At 36.8% G+C, this 26749-nt stretch overlaps 1 protein-coding gene across 1 annotated transcript in view; it reads left to right on the forward strand.

Annotated features, from left to right (window-relative positions):
• Positions 1-26499, forward strand: part of CNTN1 (contactin 1) — a 184452-nt gene extending 157953 nt beyond the window's left edge. The window contains exon 23 of the mRNA XM_055566313.1: positions 26269-26499. Coding sequence (XP_055422288.1) covers positions 26269-26345 — 77 coding nt within the window. The 3' untranslated portion in view covers positions 26346-26499. The remainder of the gene's footprint in view (positions 1-26268) is intronic.
• Positions 26500-26749: the final 250 nt, after the last annotated feature.

Raw genomic sequence — 26749 nt, forward strand, 5'->3', positions numbered from 1 at the left:
GGAGAATTCCGTGGAAAGAGGAGCCTGGTGAGCTGCACTCTATGGGATCGCAAACAGTTGGACCTGACTGAGAGACTAACACATGCTTTAAAGTAGGTAAATAGGCATGTTTAAAGGAACAGCTTAATATCATGTATGAAACGAGTTGCCAGTCCAGGTTCGATGCACGATACTGGATGCTTGGGGCTGGTGCACTGGGACGACCCAGAGGGATGATATGGGGAGGGAGGAGGGTTCAGGATGGGGAACACATGTAAACCTGTGGTGGATTCATTTTGATATTTGGCAAAACTAATACAATTATGTAAAGTTTAAAAATAAAATAAAAAAAAAAGGAACAGCTTAAGTCATTACTGTCACAGAAGGGTTATAAATGTCTATCTACTTTGTTTTACATCTTAGATTAGATACCCCACCATACTCAAATCTGTGAGACAAACCCTTCCCCTCAAGAGTTGCATTTAGCGAAGTTTTCTAAACTTAGAAAATTATATTAGGAGAGTGGAATCTGGAAAGAATATTGTTGATGTAACTAAAATTGGAACCTAGTTTGCAAAGAGATTTCCTTATATAGTAAGTGCTTTCCAAAACAGAGTTGCAAATTAAGGAATTAAACATTTTTAAAGAATATAAGTACATTGAAGAAGTTGCAAAAAATGAACCAATGGTCTATTCAGAATGGGCTTTTTTTTTTTTAATTTTGAGTATCAGCAAAACTATAGTCTTAGTAAATACTCATCTGTTTATTTTACCTTATTTGCATAATACCAAGCTTTGTGGAATATAATAAAGGTTTAAAAGATATTATGATGGGTCATAATATTATACATCAATAAATTAGTCATAAATGGATTATCTTGTGCAATGGTCTATCTTAAATATATAATTTTAATTATTAGTAAGCTCAATTTTGCATTTTATGAATGTTGATTAGTGGCATAAAATGTTACATTAAATTATATATTCTGTACATGCAGATGGGTTGGATATCCTATGATCCTAAGGAGGGAATATTAGGATAAATGTCCTCTCAAATCACTGGATATTACTTCATATTCTCTCTTGACTTAAGAGCAACAAATAATTTAATTAAAATAATTATATTATCTTAAACTGATATATACATCAACCATTAAAATACCATTTTGGAATTAATTTTCCTATGAAAAATTATAGGCTCTGTTGAAATTTGTAACTTTCTTAGAAAGATATAGAGACAATTGTCTGTGGTGAGAAAGAAAGTTGGGTTTTGAATTTTCTCTCCTGAGGTTTGACACTCACTGTAATATAAACTTGAAAACCGTTTAGAAAATAAAATGTCATTGTTGAAAATAAAACCCTGAAAATTTCTCACAAATAGAACTAGAAAACTTAATGCTCTGATGAAAGGGAATATGGCACTTAAACTGGAATGTGATATGTCAACATATTAAAATGATCCGTTGGATACTACTTTAGGGACCAGCTTTATGGGGAACACATGTATACCTGTGGCGGATTCATTTTGATATTTGGCAAAACTAATACAGTTATGTAAAGTTTAAAAATAAAATAAAATTAAAAAAAATAAATAAAATAAAATAAAATAAAAATGATCTTTATCAGTTTCATGACATCAAAAAAAAAAAAAAAAAAAAACAATGTTGAGGTCTCAAAGTACTTCTCATAGTTGAGTAAGGCTAGAAACCAGGCTCCTTGCTAGATTATCCACAGTATGAAAGTCATGCAATGAAGCAAACAATGTTCCAGAGGCACTTTCTTCGGATACCTTCTGAAAGATGAGCCAGACAAACGAAAATAAATCATTTCGAACATATTCCAAGAGCATCAATTTTTCCGTCCTGTAGTCTTTCTTCTATAGCCTACCACTCCAAAACAGACCCTGAATAACTGACTTTCATCTTTAAAGCAAATCACCAGCCTTGGTCACATGGCCATGAGAAGCTGGTGGAGGGAAGACTGTTTGTCACTGGTTACAGAGGACTCGGGAAGAATCAAGGATACTGTAGATTACAAAGGAGTAGCTCAACAAGATGCTTATGCATAGGTATTGCCTCAAAGTCCAAATATATTAATAGCTGGAAGTTCTGAAATCTTTGGATATCAATGTCTGTGGAGATGATCATTCTGATATCCTAGCTTCTTAATTCCTCTTTCCTGATGATCTGGCCCTCTGCCTGATTCAGCCACCCAGCCATGATTACATCTAGACAGGGCTTCACAAACTTGCATATTAGTTAGAAGTTGAATGGTTGCTGAAACTTGACTGAGAAAAAATTACATTGTAATTTTTACTAATTTTTAACTAAAATTTATTATTTCTCAAATATGAATTTAAATAACAAATCTGTCACCAGAAACAATCCCAGATATTCTCATTTAATATTTCACCTGTTGCAATATCACTTCTTCAAAAAATATGATATTTATTAGACCATATCTTAGTTTTTTATGTAATGTTACAAGCACACTGAAAGTGAAAGTTGCTAAGTTGTGTCTGACTCTGCAACCCCATGGACCATACAGTCCATATATGCAAACTACTTATATATTAATAAGCATATATTTGTTTTTCTGATATTTAAAAAATCATTTTAATATAATGTATTTCCTTTTCACTCTATGTATTGTATTTTATGTATATAAAAGCATTATTTTCAGTGTTCTCAGAGATTCACAGAATGCCAAGATATATATGACACATAAAGTGATTAAAAATCTTTGCAAATCCTGACATTACTGATACAAAAGATTAAAATTTTAAGCCTTTATTCTCTGACCACTATTATCTTTCCAATTTATTCCTTCAAATCTCCTTCCAACTCCAACAGTTCTCCCACTCCCACCCCAGACTTACTGCTATTTTTTTTCTTCTTTTTTCCCTCTCTCATTCTCCTTCATGTCCTCAGTTATGTCCTTAAAGAGCTCAGATTCCATAGTCCATAATTAAAACCACTGCTGTATCTGTACCTTGTCTCATTCTTTCTTTATGCTCCTCACATGGTCAAATCCAAATTTTTATTCAACAAAACTTTCTACATATTTTATGCCTGTACACAAGCAGAGGTCCATGTGTTGCCGCCAGAATCTCCTCTTCAATCACCATCACTAACAATCACCACCTCCCCAGTACTACTAACTGGAAACCCTCAGGTCTAACAGATAAATACCACTTTGTGTGCCCCATTTTAAGGCTTCATTACTCTCCAAACTTAATTCTTAAACCTTTCTACTCTGCCTCTGGAATTATTGGCAGTCATTGGTAGTATCCTATAATGTCCGTCTCTTCACTGACTGTTTCCTTCACCTTCTTTATTTATCAGAAACCCCACCCCTTGCTCCCAGTGATGTTTCACCTCCTATAGTCTATTCATATGCCTTGAACACCGGACCCCATGCAGGATAGGTGCTCTTCCTTTCTGTTGTTGCTTCCACTGTACTCTCCTTCTTTCTTACCCCAAGTTCCCTGCTTAGAACCTCATGTCATCTGCCTCTCTGACTCATTTTGTCTTCCTGAGGTTTGCTATGAGTTCCTTGAAGATTTTGATGCCCAGATCAGTCACTGTCTCCAACACTACTTCTCTCCTACCTTCTGATGATTTCCATATACACGTCAATGATCCTTACATTACCTTGTCCTCTCAATTCTTTAAAACACTTCCTCCAATTTATGTTGTCCTTCCCATGGTTTCAGTTTTACTCTATTGTTTTTGCTTCCTTAATTTCAAATATTCTCATCTCTTTCCTGCACCCATCTTTCTTCTCACTTTTTCTAGTACTCAGATTTCTGAAAATTTTTGATCCACCGGAAACCACAAACCCTTTATCTTACCACTTTTCCTATGTCTCCTACTTTTCTCAGTCTCTACATATCCATCTGAAATCCCACAGTCATAAATTATCATTACTCCTTAGCATAGACATTCACACCCTTTTACTTCTCTCACTTCATCATACTCACTTGGATAAATTGTGGATTAAATCTAACTGTCCACTTATTCCAAACCCACACTTTCACAGCTAACAATGGCTAGAGAAAAATACCCCAAATTAAGATTGATTCCACCTTGAATTTATGCTGTGTCAAGTGGGCCCACAGTGCTGCCATCCCGACACTCTATCAAAATAGCTCTTGTCAAGATCACCAATGACCTTCATGTTTCCAATGCAGGAGTCAGTTCTTCTCTCCCACTCCATTTCTTAGCAATGTGAATACTGTTGATCACTTTCTCCTTCTTGGTTTTCTGGGCACCAGTCTGGATTTTCCTCCTCCTTCATAGGATGCTGTTCTCAGTCTTTTGCTGGTTCCTGATCATCCTTCCTGGAGAAGGAAATGGCAACCCACTACAGTATTCATGCCTGGGAAATCCCATGGACCGAGGAGCCTGGTGGGCTACAATCCATGGGGTCCCAAAGAGTTGGACACGACTGAACGACTTCTGTGTGTGTGTGTGATCATCCTTCCAACCTCTAAATTTTAAAATGGGCAAGAGCTCAGTGCTTCAATAGCTCTGTCCTTCTTAGTCCATATCTGAGCCACCATGGCTCAGAGGTTAAAGTGTCTGCCTACAATGCGGGAGACCTGGGTTCGATCCCTGGGTCAGGAAAATCCCCTGGAGAAGGAAATGGCAACCCACTCCAGTATTCTTGCCTGGAGAATCCCATGGACGGAGGAGCTTGGTGGGCTACAGTCCATGGGGTTGCAAAGAGTCGGACACGATTGAGCAACTTCACTTCATTTTCTTAGTCCATAAGCAATCTTATTGTGTCAAGGCTATAAATGCTAAAAACTCTCAAATATATATCTCTGATTTATCCAACTGTCTAATTGCTATCTCCACTTGGACACCTAAGTTAAACTTTTCTTTCTTTGCTTTTCCTACACTTTTGCCTGTCTCAACAATGCATCTCCTGGAAATCATCTTTGACTTCCTTTTTCCTCTTATATGTTAGTTTCATTTCATCAAGAAATCCTATTGGTTTTACCACTAAATATATCCAGAAATCTCCACATCTGCTGCCATCATCATGGTCCAGGCTTCATGCTTTCTCTCCAGGATTACAGATTAGTCATCTAACTGTTTTCTCTGCTTTGTGCTTAGCCACAACCCTACAATTCATTCTCAACAGAATGGCCACAGGGATCATTTAAAATTACATCAGGTCTCATCTGTGCAAAAACTTCCAATGACTTTCTGCCTTTTCAGAAATAGATCATATTCATATTTATTATTTGTCAACTATGGTTATTACCATTAACACTTTAATTCATAAAACAAATATATTTCTATGAGATTTAAATTGGCTTTCTAATATTTTACAAATTTGAAAATTTGATTCTTCTAATCAAGATGCCTATCATATTCCTATATAGTTTTATATATTTTTACTATTTATATGGCATGATCATTTAACATAGTTATATTCTATACTTTACATTTAGAATGGGAACAATAGTGTCTACCTTTTATGTGAGTAATAAATGAGTAAATTATTGCCTTCTATTATTGTGAGTAGTAAATGATGAATATGTTCTTATTCACTATTATCGTGAGTAATAAATGAATAAATTAAAACCAGTCTTCATGTATCTTACATCTTTGCCACCCAATTCCAAACAGAATAATTGGGAGAGATAATAGTCTATATCAGTGTTTCTCAACCTTTTTCACTATTGTCTCCCTATTGTGTAAATTGCCTTTTTACAGTTTTTTTCCCCCCCTTGGCAGCTGTTGCCACTCATGAAATTTTAATTCTATAGAAACACTGTATATCTGTTTATGTACTGTAGTCTTCCTTTTATTGTTTGAAATTTTTCTCAGGTGAGGCTGAACCTAGAGAAGTGAACACAGTAGGCCAGGCCAATAAATACATGCTCAAAATATCTGATACTTAATATTAAATCAGTATTTTAAAATTTTGTATATATAGTTGTATAGAGAAGATGAAATCTCATTAGAGGAAAGAAATGAAAGAAGTCCACTTCTGTTTAAATTTCTAGAAAATTTTATCTCCTCAGGACACCCTCTGCTTCACACACAAAAAATTGATACAGTTAAATAAATCCATTCTGCTCTGGATGCAGCTTAGATATTACTTATTGGGGCACTTTTAATAGAAACTTGTTCTCCACACAAACACTCTAAATAGTTCCTTCAACATAGTACTCTCCTTTTGAAGATCTAGGGGTGATAGGAAGGGGAGATGAAAATCAACACTTCTGGTAAATATGCTTTCTTAATTTGTTGCATTTCCAGTACTGAATAGCATCCTTTACCCCAGGTACTGCCCAGCTAGCCTATCCCTTAACTAGCATCATTTCTCTAGTCTAAGGACTAGAAATAGGACACTTTTTTTGAGCACAGTACTTGTTTGTATCTTTATAATAATGAACTTAATGACTGAGCTACTTCTCTATTTGAATTCCCTGGCCAGAACCCTGGCTTGCTCCTTGGAAAAAAAGCTTTGACCAATCTAGACAACATATTAAAAAGCAGAGACATTACTTTGCCAATAAGATCCATCTAGTCAAAGCTATGGTTTTTTCAGTAATCATGTATAGATGTGAGAGTTGGACTACAAAGAAACCTGAGCACCAAAGAATTGATGCTTTTGAACTCTGGTTTTGGAAAAGACTCTTGAGAGTACCTTGGACTGCAAGGAGATCCAACCAGTCCATCCTAAAGGAGATCAGTCCTGAATATTCATTGGAAGGACTGATGCTGAAGCTGAAACTCCAATACTTTGGCCACCTGATATGAAGAACTGACTCATTTGAAAATACCCTGATGCTGGGAAAGATTGAAGGCAGGAGGAGAAGGGGACAGCAGAGGATAAGATAGTTGAATGGCATCACTGACTTGATGGACATGAATTTAAGTAAGCTCAGGGAGTTGGTGATGGACAGGGAAGCCTGGCGTGCTGCAGTCCATGGGGTCACAAAAAGTCGGAGATGACTGAGCAACTGAATGGAACTGAAAGTCTTCCCCGGTGGCTCAGCAGTATAGAATCCACCTGCAATGCAGGAGATGCTGGTTTGATCCCTGGATCAGGAAGATTCCCTGGAAGAGGGCATCTCAACCCATTTCAGTATTCTTGCCTGGAGAATTCCATGGACTGAGGAGCCTGGCTGGGCTATAGTCCTTAGGGTCACAAAGAGTCGGACATGACTGAAGCGACTGAGCATGTATGTACACATAAGGTCATAAACAATGTATTCTAAAATGTAAGAACCTATGAAATCTGAAGAAAAAAATGCTAAAAATGAAGAAAAATGGACACAATTTAAAATTGCTTGTATTATTAGTATAATAATTTTCATGGCCAATGGAGACCTGGCACATGGGATTCTTAAATTTCAAAGAGACTGTAAACCAAGGAGAAATTCCAAACATAAAACAAACAAATTTAAAAGTAAAAAAAGATTAGAAGCATAAAAAATATGCCATCACATTAAAAATATATAGACATAATTCTTATATAGTCATAATTTTAATATTCTTATGAATAATATATAGTCAAATTCTTATATTCTTCCAAGTACCTCAAGTAATTTAGTACCATTATGCATTCTGAGGTTTTTAAGAAATCTTTGCTAAGTGCTAAGTCACTTCAGTCGTGTCCAACTCTGTGCGACCCCATAGACGGCAGCCCACCAGGCTCCTCTGCCCATGGGATTCTCCAGGCAAGAGTACTGGAGTGGGGTGCCATTGCCTTCTCCAATGCATGAAAGTGAAAAGTGAAAGTGAAGTCGCTCAGTCGTGTCCGACTCTTAGCGACCCCATGGATTGCAGCCTAACAGGCTCCTCCTTCCATGGGATTTTCCAAGCAAGAGTACTGGAGTGGGGTGCCATTGCCTTCTCCGAAATCTTTATTTTTTATAAATGAAAAGATGTTCTTTCTTTTTATACTGTCACCATAAGAGGCTCCCTAATCCTCCAAACTGGGCTTCCCCAGTGGCTCAGCAGTAAAGAATACACCTGTAATACAGGAGATACAGGTTTGATCATGGGTGGGGAAGATCCCCTGGAGAAGGAAATGGAAACCTACTCCAGTATTCATGTCTGGGAATACCTTGGACAGAGGAGCCTGGTGGGCTACAGTCCATGGGGTGGCAAAATTTGAACATAACTTAACAACTAAACAACAGCAACAACAACACTCCAAACATATAAATATACTGACACAGGTATCTGAAATCCAACATGAATTTAATGTAAAGAATGAAGTATTGCACAGATAAGATTTTTGGCTTCTGTCTCTTATGCTTTCACTGAATATATGTTTCTGTTGGTAACATTGAGTTGGTCATTTAAAAGATTGCTCATTTCTGAGGAATCCTAATTATTTTATGATTTTGTACATAACTTTTCCCTTTATTTGGATATTTTTGACAATTGAGCACATATTTTTTCAGTCCTCTGAAGCCACATATTATTTTGTTAGGATTAAAAAATTGTCTTTATCAAAAAATTTTAGCTGATTATTGATACATTAAATTAAGATATATTAAAATAATATTACAAAAGAGATACTATCTTATATTTGTTCAGTTATTACACTTTTGTTGAACATTGGGTTCAGTTAAAAAATAGGAAGATCATTTAACATAAAATTTTCTTGTTCTGATTTTTTTAATTTTTTTTGCCCATTCATCAATTAAATATAACTTATCACTAAATTTAGAACCTCATTACTCTATTGTCTTATTATTTTCTAATTCTTCTAGAAATAGTTTCTATTAATTATAGTCACAACTATTAATTATATTCAGAGAATTTTATTTAAAAATCAGTATTTTATGTCACATAAAATGGCCCAACTGGTAAAGAATCTGCCTGCAATGTGGGAGACGTGGGTTCAGTCCCTGGGTTGGGAAGATCCCCTGGAGAAAGGAACAGCTACCCACTCCAGTATTCTGGCCTGGAGAATTCCATGGACTGTATAGTCCATGGGATGGCAAAGGGTTGGGCATGACTGAGAGACTTTCACAAAAGAAATTTTTAAAATATTCTATATCTGAATTTCTTAAACATAGTTCCCTAACTTGGAGATGGGGAAATTTACATTGTTCTCAAAGAAACTAAAATGAAAACAAGGATGCTTTTTATTATTAGATGATCATTTGGAATTATATTTTTAAATATTTTTGTTATTCTTTCTGGATGAATGTTTATTTTACTAAAATTTGAGATTAATACTATGGGTAATAAATAATGCTAAGAATTACAGCTTTGATATCAGAAAGAAAATAAGCCATATATTTTTCAGGCAATATTAAATTCATTATTTTAAGTATTTCCTAGGGCATGTTTTATTATAAGCATTTCTCTGTAAATTAGAGATTGTTGTCAATTCTTGGTATCCATTACATCAGATGTATGAGGCAAGTTTAGCTAAACAAAAGATGGAAAATCACAGTGAAAATGTGATTAGACAGTTTTTGCTTTGACAAGGAACAAAATAATATGTCTTCTTACTTTAAATTTGAACAAATTTCTTATCTTTAAAATTAACCTATTATATAGGCAAAAGTACTTATCAGAGTGTATAGCAATTACTCAGTAATATTATTTAATCTTTAGCAGTCACCATTGAACACAACAATCCAGCAAATGAATAGTGTGCTTTACAGGAAAATATTAATTTGTATTTACTAAATGAACTAAATATATTCATATACAAGTATATTTATATTTAGAGATTATCAAGTCTAAGGATGCATTTGTGCAAATTTGATAAATTCCTATTTATATGTATTCATTTTAAAATGTGATGTCTCATGACATTTTAAAATGAATATGTTACACCAATATATTTTTTATATAAATATGCTATGTGGTCAGTGAAGAGTATATCCTCTATGGCTTATACTCAGCCATTTTTAAGTAGGTAGCATGCAACATTTCAGGTTTTAAAACTAAAGGTTACTCATTATTCCAACTAAGACATTTTTGTTGTAGCTCTTTTCCTAGGTTAATAACTTCTCTGACATTGAACAACTATATTTGAAATACAGTCTCATAGAATGTATATTTATATTACATTTATGTTAAAAAAGATCATGATAAACTATCTCCTTAAATTTTAAAGCATTTGCATGCTTTTATTATTTTGGAGTGTTCTATGAATTAATTATGGAAGTTAATATTGCTTAGGGGATTTATTGGGAGAAGGCAATGGCAAGCCACTCCAGTACTCTTGCCTAGAAAATCCCATGGATGGAGGAGCCTGGTAGGTTGCAGTCCATGGGGTCGCTACAAGTCGGACGCGACCGAGCGACTTCACTTTCACTTTTCACTTTCACACAATGGAGAAGGCAATGGCAACCCACTCCAGTGTTCTTGCCTGGAGAATCCCAGGGACTGGGGAGCCTGGTGGGCTGCTGTCTATGGGGTCGCACAGAGTCGGACACGACTGAAGTGACTTAGCAGCAGCAGCAGCAGGGGATTTATTAGAACTTTAAATTAAATTAGATGATAATAAAGCCATGGCTTAGCATAAGACTTTATTTCCTTTTGAATATCAAGGATTATTTTTCATTAGGTGTTTTTAGTATGCATTTCTTGGTAAATATTTTATTATCACAAAGGGCATTTGTGAAGCACATACATATATTTTGCCCCATCTCTTCTTGCTAAGCTTGTGTCCCTTTTCCTCCCAGAAACTCCTTTTGCGCCACCACCTGCAGCTTCCCACTTTTTGCTCCCATGGTGTCTTAGGCATTCTGAGGGCAACAAACAATACAGAAAGGTTGACTTGTAATTCAGCTGTGATCTCAGGGGGCAGAATGGCTGTTTCTGCACTAGGCAGAGTAGTAGTAGGTTCTCATTGTGTGTAAATTGAATTCATGAAAACTTACAGACGCTATCTTTTTAAAAAAGCAGAATTGCTTAGGTTAAATTTTAATCACATCCAGATGTCTACTGCTTACTTAGCTAAAATATCCAGTAACTCTATCTACAAGGTAGATCATGCCTGTGTAACTTTCTCAGCAGTGACTTCCTCCTCTGTCTTCTCAGCTTCTACTTGGGACATTACAGCCTAGGGTCTCCTCACTTCTGTACCAAGCCCAGATTCAAGTGTGTACAGCTTTGGAAATCCAGAGTAGTTAAATTGTAGTCAGAACAGTGTGTTCCTTCCCGGCTTGTCTTGAATGGTTTCCTAAATCTTAGTTGTTACCTAGCAAATGCCCTTCAGTTTGGACTTGTCCCAGTGTCTTTTCCTTCCTGAGTCCAGTAAAAACATTTTGTGGAATGTGACCTGCAGAGACCACAGATGAGTGGCAATCTCTTCTTTGACAAATAGAGCAGATCAGGAAAAGAACTTTCTAGTAATTACAGTAGGAATAGCTACCTACTGTGAAGTATTTCTCTATAATTGCAATGCACTTTCTGTAGGTTTAATAGTTGTAATCAAGTAGATAAATGTAGCTATCCTCATTTCACTGATGAAATAACTGAGATCAGAGAGTTTAAGTAACTTGCCAAAAATCACATTGTTGTTAAAGTGAGAGGCCAGGGTTCAGATGACTTAGCTTTTCTACATGTGTTCTTGGTCTCTATATTAAGTTCAGTTCAGTTCAGTTCAGTCACTCAGTCGTGTTCGACTCTTTGCAACCCCATGAATCGCAGCACGCCAGGCGTCCCTGTCCATCACCAACTTAAGTCCAGAGGAGGTTAATTTCATGTGGCAATTTTTAACAAGAATCTGATCCTGGGAAATGACGTGGCACAGTGGAGGAAAAACAAAGACACACAGAAATATCTAGGTCATTCCATAAGTAATTCTTCATTGCAGAACAAGTAGTAAATACCAGAGAAAGAAGCGAGATTTCCAGCAGCCAAATCCAAACCATATTTTGTTAATTATATAGAAAGGACCTTCACAGTCTCTACCATTATCTAATGAGAAAGCATCTAAATAATCATTGAAGAAGTAAATAAACTCAGATTGCTTTAATTATTTAGATTCTATGTGGAAATTCATTTGATTTAAAGGTAAAATTCTTAAAGCACAAATTATGCAAATGAAAATATCTAAATATGTTCCTTTAAAGAAACAGTCTTCTTTTCCTGGTCCAAGATTATATTCTAAACATATTCACAACTTAAAAATGACCAAAACACTATAGAAAGAAAGAAAGATATTAAGTGACACAAAAATCTCATAACTTCATTAGGAGAACTATCACAAGAGGAAAAAATAGTAAAGTTTTAGTGTGTAGCTAAGTTATATTAGTGAACTCTATTACCTTTTTAATCCAAATTATAAAATAATACTAACAGTCATCTGGTTAGCAGTTATTCTCAGAAAATGGACTATCAGTGAAAGATCTTGTTTGTTCATATATACATTTTTAGCCCTTTATTGCTTATAGGTTAAATGGGATGATTGCTTGATTTTGTGTCTACAAACAGATGGTGATTTTATAGGGAAACTAATTTGTTATACTACATCTTCTCAGGAATGGTCTTTCTCAGATATGTCTAGAGAGAGAGAGATCTTTGGTGGAACTACAGTGCTGGGGGAGGGATGCTCTAAAGTAGGACCATTAGTGTAACTCATTCAGCAAAAATGGACTGAGCATCAAATGTGTATTAGGTAGAACTTGGTCCCTAGAAGTTGGAAGATGAATAAGAGCATGGTCTCTGTTCTTAAAAGAACCATAAAGTCTTAGAAAAATAAGATAGGTGAGAAAATAATTTTCAGCACAAAATGTTGTAGAAGCAAGCTCTGCTCTGTGCTTAGTTGCTCAGTCCTGTCTGACTCTGCAGAGAGAAGGCTTGATAATCTCTATCCATGGACTGTAGCCCACCAGACTTCTCTGTCCATGGGCATTCTCCAGGCAAGAACACTGGAGTGGGTTGCCAGGGGATCTTTCCAACCTGGGGATTGAATCCAGGTCTCTGCATTGCATTTGGATTATTTACTGTCTGAGCCACCAGCAAACACCTAGGAGGAAATAATTAAATTCATGCACAATTATTTAAAAGAATGATACTTTGATGACTCATTTATGATCAGTGAGTGTTTTCCAGGTATAAAAGGAGGTAAAATAGTACTTCAGCTTGAGGAAACAAGTGTTGACTCTGAGCACACATAAAAATGCCATCTCATTCAGTGTATCTTTAAGGAGGATTCCAAAAGTAGAGGAAAGTAAATATAGTTAGAGTATAGGTTATAGACAGACTGCAAAGGAGGTAGATTGCTTTTTTTCATCTGTTTACTTTTTCTTGTGTTTAAATAAAAGGTGATGAAGTCCTGGATAGCTATGGGAGAGACTGGAGAGACAGTGGAGCAGAGAGATTCTAGAGCTTTCTTAGAGATGGAATCAATTATACGTGGTGACCAAGATGGTGTATGCAAGTGAGAAAGAAAAGCACTTTGAAAATTATTCTGTGTTTTCCATTCTGAGTAATTAAAAATGAATGGCAAACGATTAACCGAGCTAAGTAATTCAGAAGGATGCAAAAAAGACTAATGACAAAACAGATAATGTAGAGGTCGAGAGAGGTGGTGCTCCTATGTGGAACCTAGCATGGAAAAGCCAGGGAAAGGGAACAAGAGGTAGGACAGTCCAGGGGAAATAAATATCAAAGCAAATTAGTAGTCTCAAACTTCTTTCTAGATTTTATAATATTTCTCTTAATATCTTGACAGTTATGTTATTTTGGTGGTGGTTTAGTCACTAAGTCATGTCCAACTCTTGCGACCCCATAGACAGAGGAGCCTGACAGGTTACACCATGGGATTCTCCAGGCAGGACTACTGGAGTGGGTTGCCATTTCCTTCTCCATGTGTTATTTTAAGCATATTCATCTATCATTATCAATCAACATCTAACAGTGCCTTTGTATAGAATACACTGTCACAAAGCAAATACACTTTCATGAAGCATAAAGACACAAGATACAAGACGCAAGTCTTGTGGAGAAAAAGTCAATAATTACCCCAGATATTTTGTAATAAAGTGACTGGAAGAATACTGGTTAGAAAAATAGATGTTGACAAAAGAACTTCAATTTCCACTCACTGTATAAGAATTTGACTTTGTTCAGTATAAACAAAATGGTTCCTTAAGGCATTTCCCAGAATTCCTGTTGGTTAGCAAGGAGTAACTACTAGGTAGACTTTTAAAATAAACTCCTCATACACGTGATGAAATTCAACCTTCTTTTCTTCCACTTTGTTGTTGTTGTGCAGTCACGAAGTCTTATCGGACTCTTAGTGACTCCATGGATTGCAGTATGCCAGGCTTCCCTGTCCTTTGTGAACCTAAAAGGAATTTGCTGCTGCTGCTAAGTCGCTTCAGTCATGTCCGACTCTGTGCGACCCCATGGACTGCAGCCTACCAGGCTCCTCCATCCATGGGATTTTCCAGGCAACAGTACTGGAGTGGGGTGCCATTGCCTTCTCCCAAAAAGAATTTGCTGCTGCTGCTGCGAAGTCGCTTCAGTCGTGTCCGACTCTGTGCAACCCCATAGACGGCAGCCAACCAGGCTCTCCCCGTCCCTGGGATTCTCCAGGCAAGAACACTGGAGTGGGTTGCCATTTCCTTCTCCAATGCATGAAAGTGAAAAGTGAAAGTGAAGTCGCTCAGTCGTGTCCGACTCTTAGCGACCCCATGGACTGCAGACCACCAGGCTCTTCCGTCCATGGGATTTTCCAGGCAGGAGTACTGGAGTGGGGTGCCATTGCCTTCTCCGAAAAAGAATTTAGAAGAGCTTAAAATTTCAGGATTTAGCACCATGAAACATAACTAAGAATGAGACTTATGCGGGGGTAGGGAGGGAAACTCTTAAAAATATATAAACAGAACAAGAATTCCATGTAGATGCCATCCAAAGTTATTGAAAAAATTTTATATCTTCTACTGAACCAGCACAAAATCTTATAAATCCTTTAGAGTAATTAGTGCTGATTTCAGCCAGTAACTCCTTAGATATGTGTTTCAGATTGTTGTTACAATAGCTGAGAAATTGTTTCTTTTGTGAAAGTACAAAAAGAAGTTTCACTTGATTATGATCCTTTTAATAATTGTGAAGGTTCAATGAATTCAGACAATTTCTTATAAGCACTTCATGCGTATGTGGAAAAACAGCGAGGCGCCCATTAATCCTTGATGATAGATGGGTGACACTGAATCTTGCATAAGGCCCCAAGGTCTGACAGACGTATCAGTTCAGGATCAAATTAAAAAGGAAAATCTTAAGTAAAAAATACCACCTCAAACAGGTGAGTCACTTATTTGTCATAGCCCCAAAGCAAAGAAAAATCAAATAGAACTTTTTTCTGGTTTTGCCCTGGGAAAGCGTCTAAGTATTTGTGACTCTGAACCACCACATTTAACCAGTAGGGGACTGGAGTGTGACTTCTGTGGCAAGGAGATGTTTGGATACTCATAATATTTTCTAACTCTCAAGTCATTACATTATGGAAGGAAGCATTCATGTAGCATCTTTGGAGTAGAGAAAATAACATTGGGACCAGGTTTCAGTTCAAAAGCCAATTTTGCCTTTTGCGAGGTGGACAAATCTGACCTTTAAGCCTTTCTTCAGTAAATGAGGATAATGAGACAAAATTTAACTGTATTATAAGAATTAAGCAAAATAACATGTTGCAAAAATTTCCTGGACAGAGCAGGCACTTAGTAAATTAAATAAAAATAATCTTTTGAACAAATATTTTTTAATGACAAATATTGTTACTTGGGCCAGTTATAAAGAAAACTTATGAATAAATAAAGTAATTTTAAAGAAATCATTTTTATTCTTATATTACCACTATCTGTATATTTAAATTTTGGAGTTTTCCTCATTGTTAGGTGAAGATTTGATTTGAAAAGAAAAGCAGAGGTAATACTTAAATTTAAATTAACCTGCATCTATTCTTTGTTGAAACCTGATACGTGAATTGGAAACCACCCCCAGGTAGGCCAGCCAGATGAAAGATGGCTGCCTAGTTAGGGTCCTACAAAGCAGTTACATAAAACTGAAGGAGTTCCCATTATAGGGGTCACAGTGCCAGTTGACAGAGGATTTTCTGTGTCATCCTCATAACTCATCTCTTGAAAAATCTACTATTCTAAGAAAATTTAAAAGGCAAGATACCTAACCTTTCCTAGAACTGGAGGATGACTTGTCCCACAAATATTAGTACCATAAATAGGCATGCAAATATGTATCTGCTAAAAATAGGTTATCTGTCATATAATTTTAAGGATGCCTAAACAGAATAGATCCTCTATGAATAAATAGTCATGATGTCTAGGAGCATGACTAAGCTTTTTTGCTCCATGGTCTCACATATAAGCAAACATTTTGCCTATCATGACCATAAGCATGAGTATTAAAATCAGCAAAAGATTATTTACTCAAATTTATTTTAAAAAAGAACTAAAAAAAAATTCAGTGGGCTTTGTAGTAAGATGTATCTACCTACTTCCCTTCTTTGGATTTCTTCATTTGAATTTCTTTGATTATATACACTGATAAGTTTAAGAAAAATTGACTTTCATGACCAGTTAGTTTTATTCCAGGGCTATCCATGTTAGAATACTCTGCCAGTGAGCTATTTCTAGCACCAAAAGCAAAGGTGATCCAGTAAGCTGGCTCTGGTTGTTTGTGAATAACAAAAAGCAAAAGCTTGAAAGTTATTTGTTAAGGATTTTGAGGAAAAAATTAACCCCCTGAAATCCATTATATATACGTCAAACAATTTCTAGCATAGCAGAGAAGAAAGCACTAAGTCTCTTTGGCCTCATCCCATGCTCAGTTTATTTTCATAGATATTCACTAAGTAGTAATTTTTAAATGAATGCACCAAATGTCATATTTCAGATTCATAATTACAGATGGTGCTTACTATGCATTTTTAACTTTTTTCCATTTAATTGTCATAAATACTGTGCTATGGAAGTATTCCCCATTTTGCTGATAAAGAAATGGAGACTCTGAAATATTCAGTACCTTGCAGGAGGTTACACACTCAAGTGAGCATAACAGTATTCAAGTGAATTTTTCTTAATGCCAAATCTCATGCTTTAGTGAAAGCCTCACCTTATATTTCTAAAGAAGTAGGTAAACCAGTTTTAAAAGTCCTCAGCATTATAGCCTCATCTTGCCCAAAAGTCATATTAAAATTAGGCTACACACCATGTGCTTGTTAACCCTAACCCTAACCAGCAAGGAGGTCCAACCAGTCCATTCTAAAGGAGATCAGTCCTGAATTGGCAGTCCTGAATTGGAATTGGAAGGACTGATGTTGAAGCTGAAACTCCAATACCTTGGCCACCTGATGCAAAGAACTGACTCATTTGAAAAGACCCTGATGCTGGGAAAGATTGAAGGCAGGAGGAGAAGGGGACGACAGAGGACGAGATGGTTGGATGGCATCGCCGACTCAATGGACATGAGTTTGAGTAGGCTCCAGGAGTTGGTGATGAACAGGGAGGCCTGGTGTGCTGCAGTCCATGGGGTTGCAAAGAGTCGGACATGACTGAGTGACTGAACTGAGCTGAACTATTGGCCAATAATAGACAGAAGTTATGTTTACATTTCCCAGCAAATAAACAGTCATCACTATTAGAAATGCTTGCTCCTTTCTTGAAGAGGAAATGCATCCTTGCAATCTAGCATTTCCTGACAGGGAAAGGACCAGAGTCAACAGTAAGGAAAGTATACAACTACCAGAATAAGCTGCCAGCAAATCATATACCCTTGCCAAAAACAACACCATTTGCTTGACATATGGGTTTATAATTGCCAAACAAATAGGAATAGCAAGATTAGTGGGTTTCACCAGTTTTAAAGAACCATCATAACCACTATCACTTACATAATCAAGCTTTTAATGCATATATAAACAAATATCAACTTAGATAAATAAGGAGAAATATAATAAATATCTTTACAAAGTTTATGGCTCAATCCTTGACATTCTTAAATTAATCATGGTTTGCATGGAATCACATACTAATAGCAATACTAAGAACCCAAGGACTTATAGTATTGAACCCTGTCATTTTACAGAAGGAAAATCGATAGCCTTGACAAGTAAAATGCCCAAAAATCACTCCAGCCTCAGAGCCATATTTTGAGTCCGAATTTTCTCTTTTCTCAAAGTTATACAACTGGCTATCAACAGGACTATAAATAGGTCTTAAATTGTCTTTTTCTCTTCTTCACACAGCTTAGTGTTTTGCTATCTGAAAGAGATGTAAGGAGAAAAAAGTATAAAACACAAAATAAGCAAGCTGATACCATATAGGCACTATAATAAAATAGATCTCAAAGCAAAAAAAAAAAAATCATCAAATATATAAAAAGTCTACAGTACCTCAAAGAAAAAAAATCCATTTTAATTTTTTATTTCTTTTTTTTCTTTTCTAGAAACTCTTAAAAAATAGATTAGATTATTCCATTTTATCAAAGGCAGGTATTTATGCTTATAATAATTGAGATAACATTGAAAACTTTCTCAACATTTCCCCCAAGAGTTAGCAGAGTAAACTAACTTTTAAAAAGATATCTCTTTTAATTCTTCTTAGACAATTTATAAAAATAACTGTTCTGGTATATGGCCCAGAGTAAATTTTAAGGTTAACCTCATTAGTTACAGGAGTTTTACTGAAAATTCTTTACCAGATTCTAGGCAAGGATAAAAAATAGAGTGGACTAACTGGAAGAATCCAGGAAAGGTCAAAAGGAGACTCCACGTATCCTACCACCTCCCAGAATCCTCGTTGGCATCCATCTTGGCTGAGCAATGTATGCGTGAGTCAGAGTAATTGGCCAGAGACCACTAGGAAACTAATCCTATCACCATAAAATACTGAGACTGTGAACCATGTGGCACAGCAGTCCTGGGTTTCTTTTCCCTCCTGCTCTCTGCCCAGGCACCCTTTCCCAATAAAATCCCTTGATTTGTCAGCAAGAAAAAAAAAATGGTGGGAATCTGGAAAAGGGTCAGAAGAAGGGTATATGGTTTGCCAGCTGCTATCCTGGCAGTTGTATACTTCCCTTACTGTTGACTCTAGTCTTTCCCCTGTCAGGAAATGCTAAACTGCAAGAATGCATTTCCTCCTTGAGAAAGGTGCAAGCACATAGAGTGATGTCTGGTTATTTGTTGGGAAATGTAAACATATGGTCTATTATTGGCCAACAAGCACATACTAAATAACCTAATTTTAATATGATTTTGGGGCATGATGAGGCTATAATTATGAGGACTTTTAAAACTGGTTTACCTACTGCTTTAGAAATGTAAGCATGAATATGAAAGAGAGAAGAGACATATAAGATGGAAAGCCCAGAAATTAATTTACCAATAACAAATCTATAATTGTTTTGTCTCATTTAATAAAATCCCAGTAGTCAAGATAAATTTTAAATAGTTTTCTTTTCTTTCTTTTTTTTTTGCCTCTAAAGACTTCCGATCCTTCATGTTAAGTCCTGAAAGAAAATTGGAGTGTGTGATATTTTAAAAAAGTGATCTTGGTCAGAAAATTCATTCATACATTAAATTATGTGTCAGGATTTCAAAGTAAGAAACAGCTTTTCCTCCTTTAACTTTGTTTTCACCCACCTCTGTCACAAAATTTAGGAAAATAAGTGCCATTTTCTCACTTAATCCTCACAACATCTAATTGGTAAACAGATACAAAACATTTTCTAAAGGGTACACAGCCAAGGAGTGATAGACTCAGGAGGCTGAACTGGTTAAGCTAACTCCAAAAACAAAGCTCTTAATTAATACCTGAGATTAGGAAGGTTAATGTCTTCTTAAGTGACGCTTCTCCTTGGCCAGAGCGATTGACTGAGGGATGGGATGGGCACCTGCTCTAATCTAGTTCAATCACACAAATCCACTAATTCAGCCACAATATTGGTCTTACAGTAGGTGTATGACTCAGGCTTCTCAAATAAGAGTCTTTCCTTGAGAGTTTTCTCACTGGAGTTGAAGTTAAAAAAAATCGTCTCTTTGCTTTTAAGAATGTATAATTGTGAGCTTCACACTCTGGTCTGTCTTGAGGAGTCAGTCTGAGAATGTGAGGCCATCTGCAAAGAAAGAAGAGATAAAAGCCAGAAATGTGGCAGACACAAGTGTTCAGTTAACTGGCTCTAGTTGTCCCAAAGCAGTGCAAAATCAGCTTTTTCTTCACTGAGTTCCAGTGAATTAAAATAAAGAATCCCCAACTACCATGTCACAGAGGAGATCACCTTGAGCTGCTGCTAAGTCACTTCAGTCGTGTCTGACTCTGTGCAACCCCATAGACGGCAGCCCACCAGGCTCCTCTGCCCATGGGATTTTCCAGGCAAGAGTACTGGAGTGGGTTGCCATTGCCTTCTCCGCACCTCGAGCTAGGCAACTACAGAAAAGTGCAATATGTCCGGTGTTGATATGTGAAAGGACATTTCAGGGCTGTTTGTGACCTAACTGGACACAATATGTGATTGGGGAGCAATAAGTAGGCATATAGGTTTCCAATGTAAGTTGTGTGCAGGGGCATACCTGCTTTCTCTATTGTTTTCCTTTGTTTTTATCCAACTATTTTTCAAAAATATAATGTAGGATTATATAAAGAGATGAACAACATCAAATGTATGAATCACTGTCATTTATGGGAGTTTTCTATCAGCCATGAATTTTTTGAAGTGCTCTACATATAACAACTATTTTCAAACTGTGATAAGCAAAGCGCCACTCATTTTCTGGAGTGATGGGCTTGAGGGAGTACAGGAATCAGCATGAATGCAAAGGAGGTAAAAAATATCTGTGGTCCCCTGCCCCAGGCCCATCTTTAAATAAAGCATCCCCTCTCCCTCCTTGTTCAGTTAAAGAGCTTCCATATATGATTGCTTCTGAAGAAAGGTTATGCTGCTAAAACACACTAAGAACCATCGATACACATCTTCTTCATGTCTTCTCACAATAAAGACATGAGGTATATTATCCCTTTTTCTTACTTGAAGGAACTAGGACACAAAAAGATTAAAGAATATGCTCAGGATTACCTAGCCAATGGAAAGCAGAGGCAGAATGTGGACGTCATTATCCTTGCTTGGCTCTAGAGCCCCATGACACTATTCTTAGTACACCCTTACATCTCCTGGAAGGACAGTGGCCTGTTTACAGACCTTCATATTTGCCTATTTGTTCTCAAAATCTAAACATCCAAAGACCAAGTACAAACTCGTACTCTGACAGGCAATCAGACCATCCGTAATCAACTAGATGTAACAAGGAAACACACCTCAACACAGTCATGGAGCACCACTCAAGTAGGAAGGAGAAACATCTTATGTAAGATTTGAGTTCTTGCTGAATAATCCAGAGGAGGGTCTAAGGGAAGAAGCAATCAGTTCCGAGTTATTTGCTGTTTCTGAGATAAGGCCAGAAGTATCAGGAATTAAGGAGGGTTGGGACCTATCATGGGGCTTCCCAGGTGGTGCTAGTGGTAAAGAACCCACCTGCCAATGCAGGAGATGCAGGAGACATGGGTTCAATATCTGGGTTGGGAAGATCCCCTGGAAAAGGAAATGGCAACCTACTCTAGTATTCTTGCCTGGAGAATCTCATGGACAGAGGACCCTGGTGGGCTACAGTTCATGGGATCACAAAAAGCTGGACATGACTAAAGTGACTTAGCATGCCAGGAACCCATCATGAGGGGAGAGTAGTTTACCAGCTGCATGTTCCTAGTAAAAGATAGGAAAAGTAAAGAAGGTATGGAATATTATTGGTAAGTCAACACTAGCCACTCAGTGATGGGGTTGTTCTTGCATTTTCTAGTCGCTGCATGATCTTAGAAATGTTTCTCAGTTGGCATTATCTTTGTCTCTCATATAACTAACCTGAATAAAGACAGGTCACTTTGTTTTTGTTTTTTTTTTTTCCCCTCTGAGCTGATTTTACTGTCAATCCCAGACAGACTTTTATATTCTCCAAACTTTCTGCTATCCCAGAGGGAGTTTTATTGAATTCAACACAAACACACACTGATGTATTCCTAAAACACCTAATATATATGAAGATGGGGATAAATCATCTTATCAAAGCACTTTCTTCCCCCAGCCCAAGGCCAAGGATAAGACTGTGAAGGAATCCAAAGTAACATCCCACTAAGACAAGTTGCAGAACGCTTTGGGCTGAGGAGTAAAACATGGCCTTTCTGATGTTGCGGATTTTAACATTGTTTCTCTGATAAGAGATGCAGCTCACAGTGGTTGTCTTTGTCTTCGTCTTTAAACCCCCATGTCTTACCCCTTTACTGTCTTTCTGACCTTGTACTCTACAATCAGAAAAGATTCAGGGATTTTAACTGTAAGAATTATTTATATCATACCTTTATAGTTAAATTACTATATGTTGAGCTTGGTATTAGACAACACAGCTGAAAATATAATTTGGATATATTCCGTCCTGAAGATGTTCACAAAATGTTAAAAATTGTGAACATAAAGCATGACACCACAAGGAGAAAATTATAGCAAACATTAGCCATTTGGGTTGGAGCATGTCCAAACTTAAGCATCAGAAAAGACATTTGTATTAAAAGCTGACTAGAGTGACTGTCTTATGCTCATGCTCAGTACTCCGTCGCTCAGACATGTCTGACTCTTTGTGACCCCATGGACTGTAACCCACTAGGCTCCTCTGTCCATGGGATTTCCCAGGAAAGAATACTGGAGTGGGTTGCCATTTTCTTCTCCAGGGGATATTCCCCACCCATTAATCAAACCCCCATCTCCTGCATTGGCAGGTGGATTCTTTACCACTAAGCCACCAAGGAAGCCTAGAGTGACCGTCTACTTACCATAAAACCTGAAAAGATTGTTAAGTACTGCTTGTTTTTTACTTAAATTTCTCTTCTCAATGTGTAACTAGGCAGTTTAGAGTAAAAAAAATCCAGAAACCCAATGACATAGTATTCTAAATAGGCTTTACATGAGTTCTTATAGGCAAAAGTAATTAACCAGATTGATGATTTGTTCATGTTTGATATTCAGTGAAAGTGAAAGTTGCTCAGTTGTGTCCAGCTCTTTGCAACCATGGACTACACAGTTCATGGAATTCTCCAGACCAGAATACTGGAGTGGGTAGCCTTTCCCTTCTCAAGGGGATGATCCCAATCCAGGGATCGAATACAGGTCTCCTTGCATTGATGCAAAATACATGTTTACAACTAACCATGTAAGTACTGAAATTATTCTTGATAGCAATATTATATACATTTTGTTAGGTAAAAAAAGAATATATGTTTAAAACCCCTCAAGAATATGGGGATCCCACATTTAAAATGATTTTAAATAGCAATTCAGTGAGGTCTCTAATTTCTATTTGGAATGTGGAAGAGAATTGAAGATGAAGACCACAATTACATAGGCTTGAGCCATTAGAGAAATTAAATATAACACATATAAACTTTGAAGAGTTTATTTTAAATAAATCAAATATCCTGATGTTGTAGCCACAAGTTATGAAATTATATTTGGTTTTCATACTAACATCAAAACTTTAAAATGGCATTCACAGTTGACTAACCATCTTTCTGTTGCCACAGTTTGTACTTAGACAACCCACATATTCAGGCAAATACACGAACGTGTACCCATCACTAATGTAATTTGTGGTCAAAGGACAGAGCATTTCAGAGACCCTGCTGTCATTCTCAGACAAAGGTCTTTGGGAAAGATCATTTAAATTAGGTCAAACATTGAAAACTAATATTTTTCTGTGTGATTAAGGTTTATTATTGGTCATCTTATTGAATAAAATAATATGTGTGCTGAAGCATAGTTTTAAAATATCTATGTAGAAAAAGAGAAGGAAAACTACAAGAACAAATACCCCTGGAAACAGCTTAGGTGCTCTACTTTCCCCTATGTCATTTATTTTCCTTTAGTACTCTGCCTTGACACTTGAAGTGCAGGATGTAGCATTCTAGTGCTTTTCTAGACCTGGTTCATTTCCAAAGTGACCTGTATAAAGTGGCAGCAATGTAGAAAGAACATGGACTTTGGAGCCAGCCTGGTCTGAGATCTAATCCTGGCTCTGCCTTCTACTGGCTACTGGTCTTAAGCAGTAATTTTATCTGAATCTGAGTTACATAACCTATAAAGTGCAGGCATGAAATTAAGAGACACTTGCTCCTTGGAAGAAAAGCTATGACAAACTTAGACAGCATTTTAAAGAGCAGAGACATCACTTTGCCGACAAATATGTATATAGTCAAAGCTATGGTTTTTCTAGTAGTCATGTATGGATATGAGCTTTGGATCACAAAAAAGGCTGAGCTCTGAAGAACTGATGCTTTCATACTGTGCTGGAGAAGACTCTTGAGAGTCCCTTGGACTTCAAGGAGATCAAACCAGTCAATTCTAAAGGAAATCAACCCTGAATATTCATTGGAAGGACTGATGCTGAAGCTGAAGCTCCAGTACTTTGCCACCTAATGCAAACAGCCAACTCATTGGAAAAGACCCCGATGCTGGGAAAGATTGAGGACAGGAGGAGAAGGAGGTGACAGATGATGAGATGGTTGTATGGCATCACTAATTCAATGGACATGAGTTTGAGCAAACTTCAGGAGATAATGAAGGACAGGGAAGCCCGGCATGCTGCAGTCCATGGTGTCGCAAAGTCGGACGTGATTGAGTGACTGAACAACAACAACAACAAGTCTATAGAGTCAGGATAGTAAGTTCTACCATCTTAGACTACTGTATAAATATCACAATACTCATAAAAGGCCAGTGTGGTTTCTGTCTTGTATAGAGCAGTGAATAGCAGCTGTCAGAGTTATTATTAGTGTCATTGCTGCTGGTAGTGCTCTTATGCAGCATCTCCATAATGAGGCAGCTGCTCGAGGGCCGTTTACATTGTGCCCGCTGTTCTGCCCTCACTTTTACCCTCACTGCCTGCTCACTTCTAAGAACCCCTTTATGTGTGTCTCATAATGTTTTCTCTCTTACATTTTCCATGCAGCACCAAATGCTGCTAACAGGGCAATAGTGGAATATAGGTAGACACAATCATTGTCCACCTTAAAAGGAGTATGACTGTGCTTTCATGACCAAATTGAAGAAAAGATTCTTCTCTTCAATCTTGAGTCTTTCAAAATGTAAGGAGACTATTCCAAAGAAAGGGATATTTAGACAGCTGTAGATATAGTTGATAACAATGACTTAAAGTTTCAAATTTAGAGACCTTCCAAATCTATTATATTTACACAAATAGACACAAATCTATTATACTTGCAATCTGTTGACTGTATTTTTAGCCTGCCACTCTTCCCAGCAGTGCGGTCATTGAAAAGAGTTCTTAATAATTGTGGAGAGTTGAAAGGAAGAGTATACTTTTTTGATCCCACTTTTCAACCTTTTCTCAAGAATCCCAGTGATGCTGGACTTAGACCTATAAATTTCCTTAGCACAGGGAAGAGCCCTTCTAGATGGCATTCAAGATGTATGTTAAGTATATAGAATATCACATCATTTTTATTCTTAAATCACAGCATTAATATTTCAGAGCAATTGTTCTTTAGATACAAATTTGAATAGATTATTATTATCAAAAATACATTTATCAAATCATTGTGTATATGTCCCTAAATGTTTTAAAACTATTGATATATGGGATATGAAATCATGCAATATCTTCCAGTATACATATGATGTCATTCAGTTCAGTCACTTAGCATGTCTGACTCTTTGTGACATCATGGACTGCAGTATGCCAGGCTTCCCTGTCCATCACCAACTCCAAGAGCTTGCTCAAATTCATGTCCATTGAGTCGGTGATGTCATCCAACCATCTCATCCTCTGTTGTCCCCTTCTCCTCTTCAATGTCATTGCCCCAGGTTTAACATTATTAGCATTTTTGCTGCATCTCTTCATCTTATTGTGTCACAGCTTACATATGATTTTTCACTTATTTATGTATGTTTCCTGACCTAGTGACTTCTAGTAGAAGTTTAGGACTGCTGGATCATAGGAAAAATAGAAACATTTGTGATCTTATTATCTTAAATGATTTATATGAACTCATGGTATAAATGGTCCATATACTTTCACACACAAAATCCTTGATCAACCATTTTTATTTTTACTAAGTCACTTAAGACTAAGAGAAGCTGGTATTTTTTTCAAAGGAAACACTTGTTTTTCAGGGTTACATAATATGGTCTTCCCCAAAGCAGAGGAAATGAGCAATAGTGACTGTTATTAATGAACTAATAAGCACGTGTTTGATTTGCGTTATAGGTGCATCCATCCTATCACCATGTCTTCTCGGCTTCCTGCTGCCTGCCCTTGGCATCCTTGTCTACTTGGAATTCTGAATGTGGTGTGACAACCTGCTTTTCCCAGCCCAGCTCAGAGAACACCCTTCATCCCTATGATGACTACAGTTCCTTCCAATCCCTGCGGCTCCATGCTAAGCCAAATAAATCATAATTTAACAAACTATCCAACTGATTTACAACATATGTTATGACTGAGGCATTCAGGAACCCCTTCATCCAAAAGAATAAACTTTTAAATGAATATAAAATGATTTTTAACTCGTTCCAATATGCCTTATAAACCACTTAAACTGATTCTGTGACAGTTGCATGATTTAATCCAATGGGACAAGTTACAGTGTTCAATTCAATACTATAGGCTGTAGAGTGAAAGTAAAATCACCATACACAGGTGCTTTAAATTTAATAACAAGTTGTGAAATATAATAGAGGTTGAAGTG

Source organism: Bubalus kerabau, chromosome 1 (genome assembly GCF_029407905.1).
Source record: "Bubalus kerabau isolate K-KA32 ecotype Philippines breed swamp buffalo chromosome 1, PCC_UOA_SB_1v2, whole genome shotgun sequence".
Classification (NCBI taxonomy): domain Eukaryota; kingdom Metazoa; phylum Chordata; class Mammalia; order Artiodactyla; family Bovidae; genus Bubalus; species Bubalus kerabau.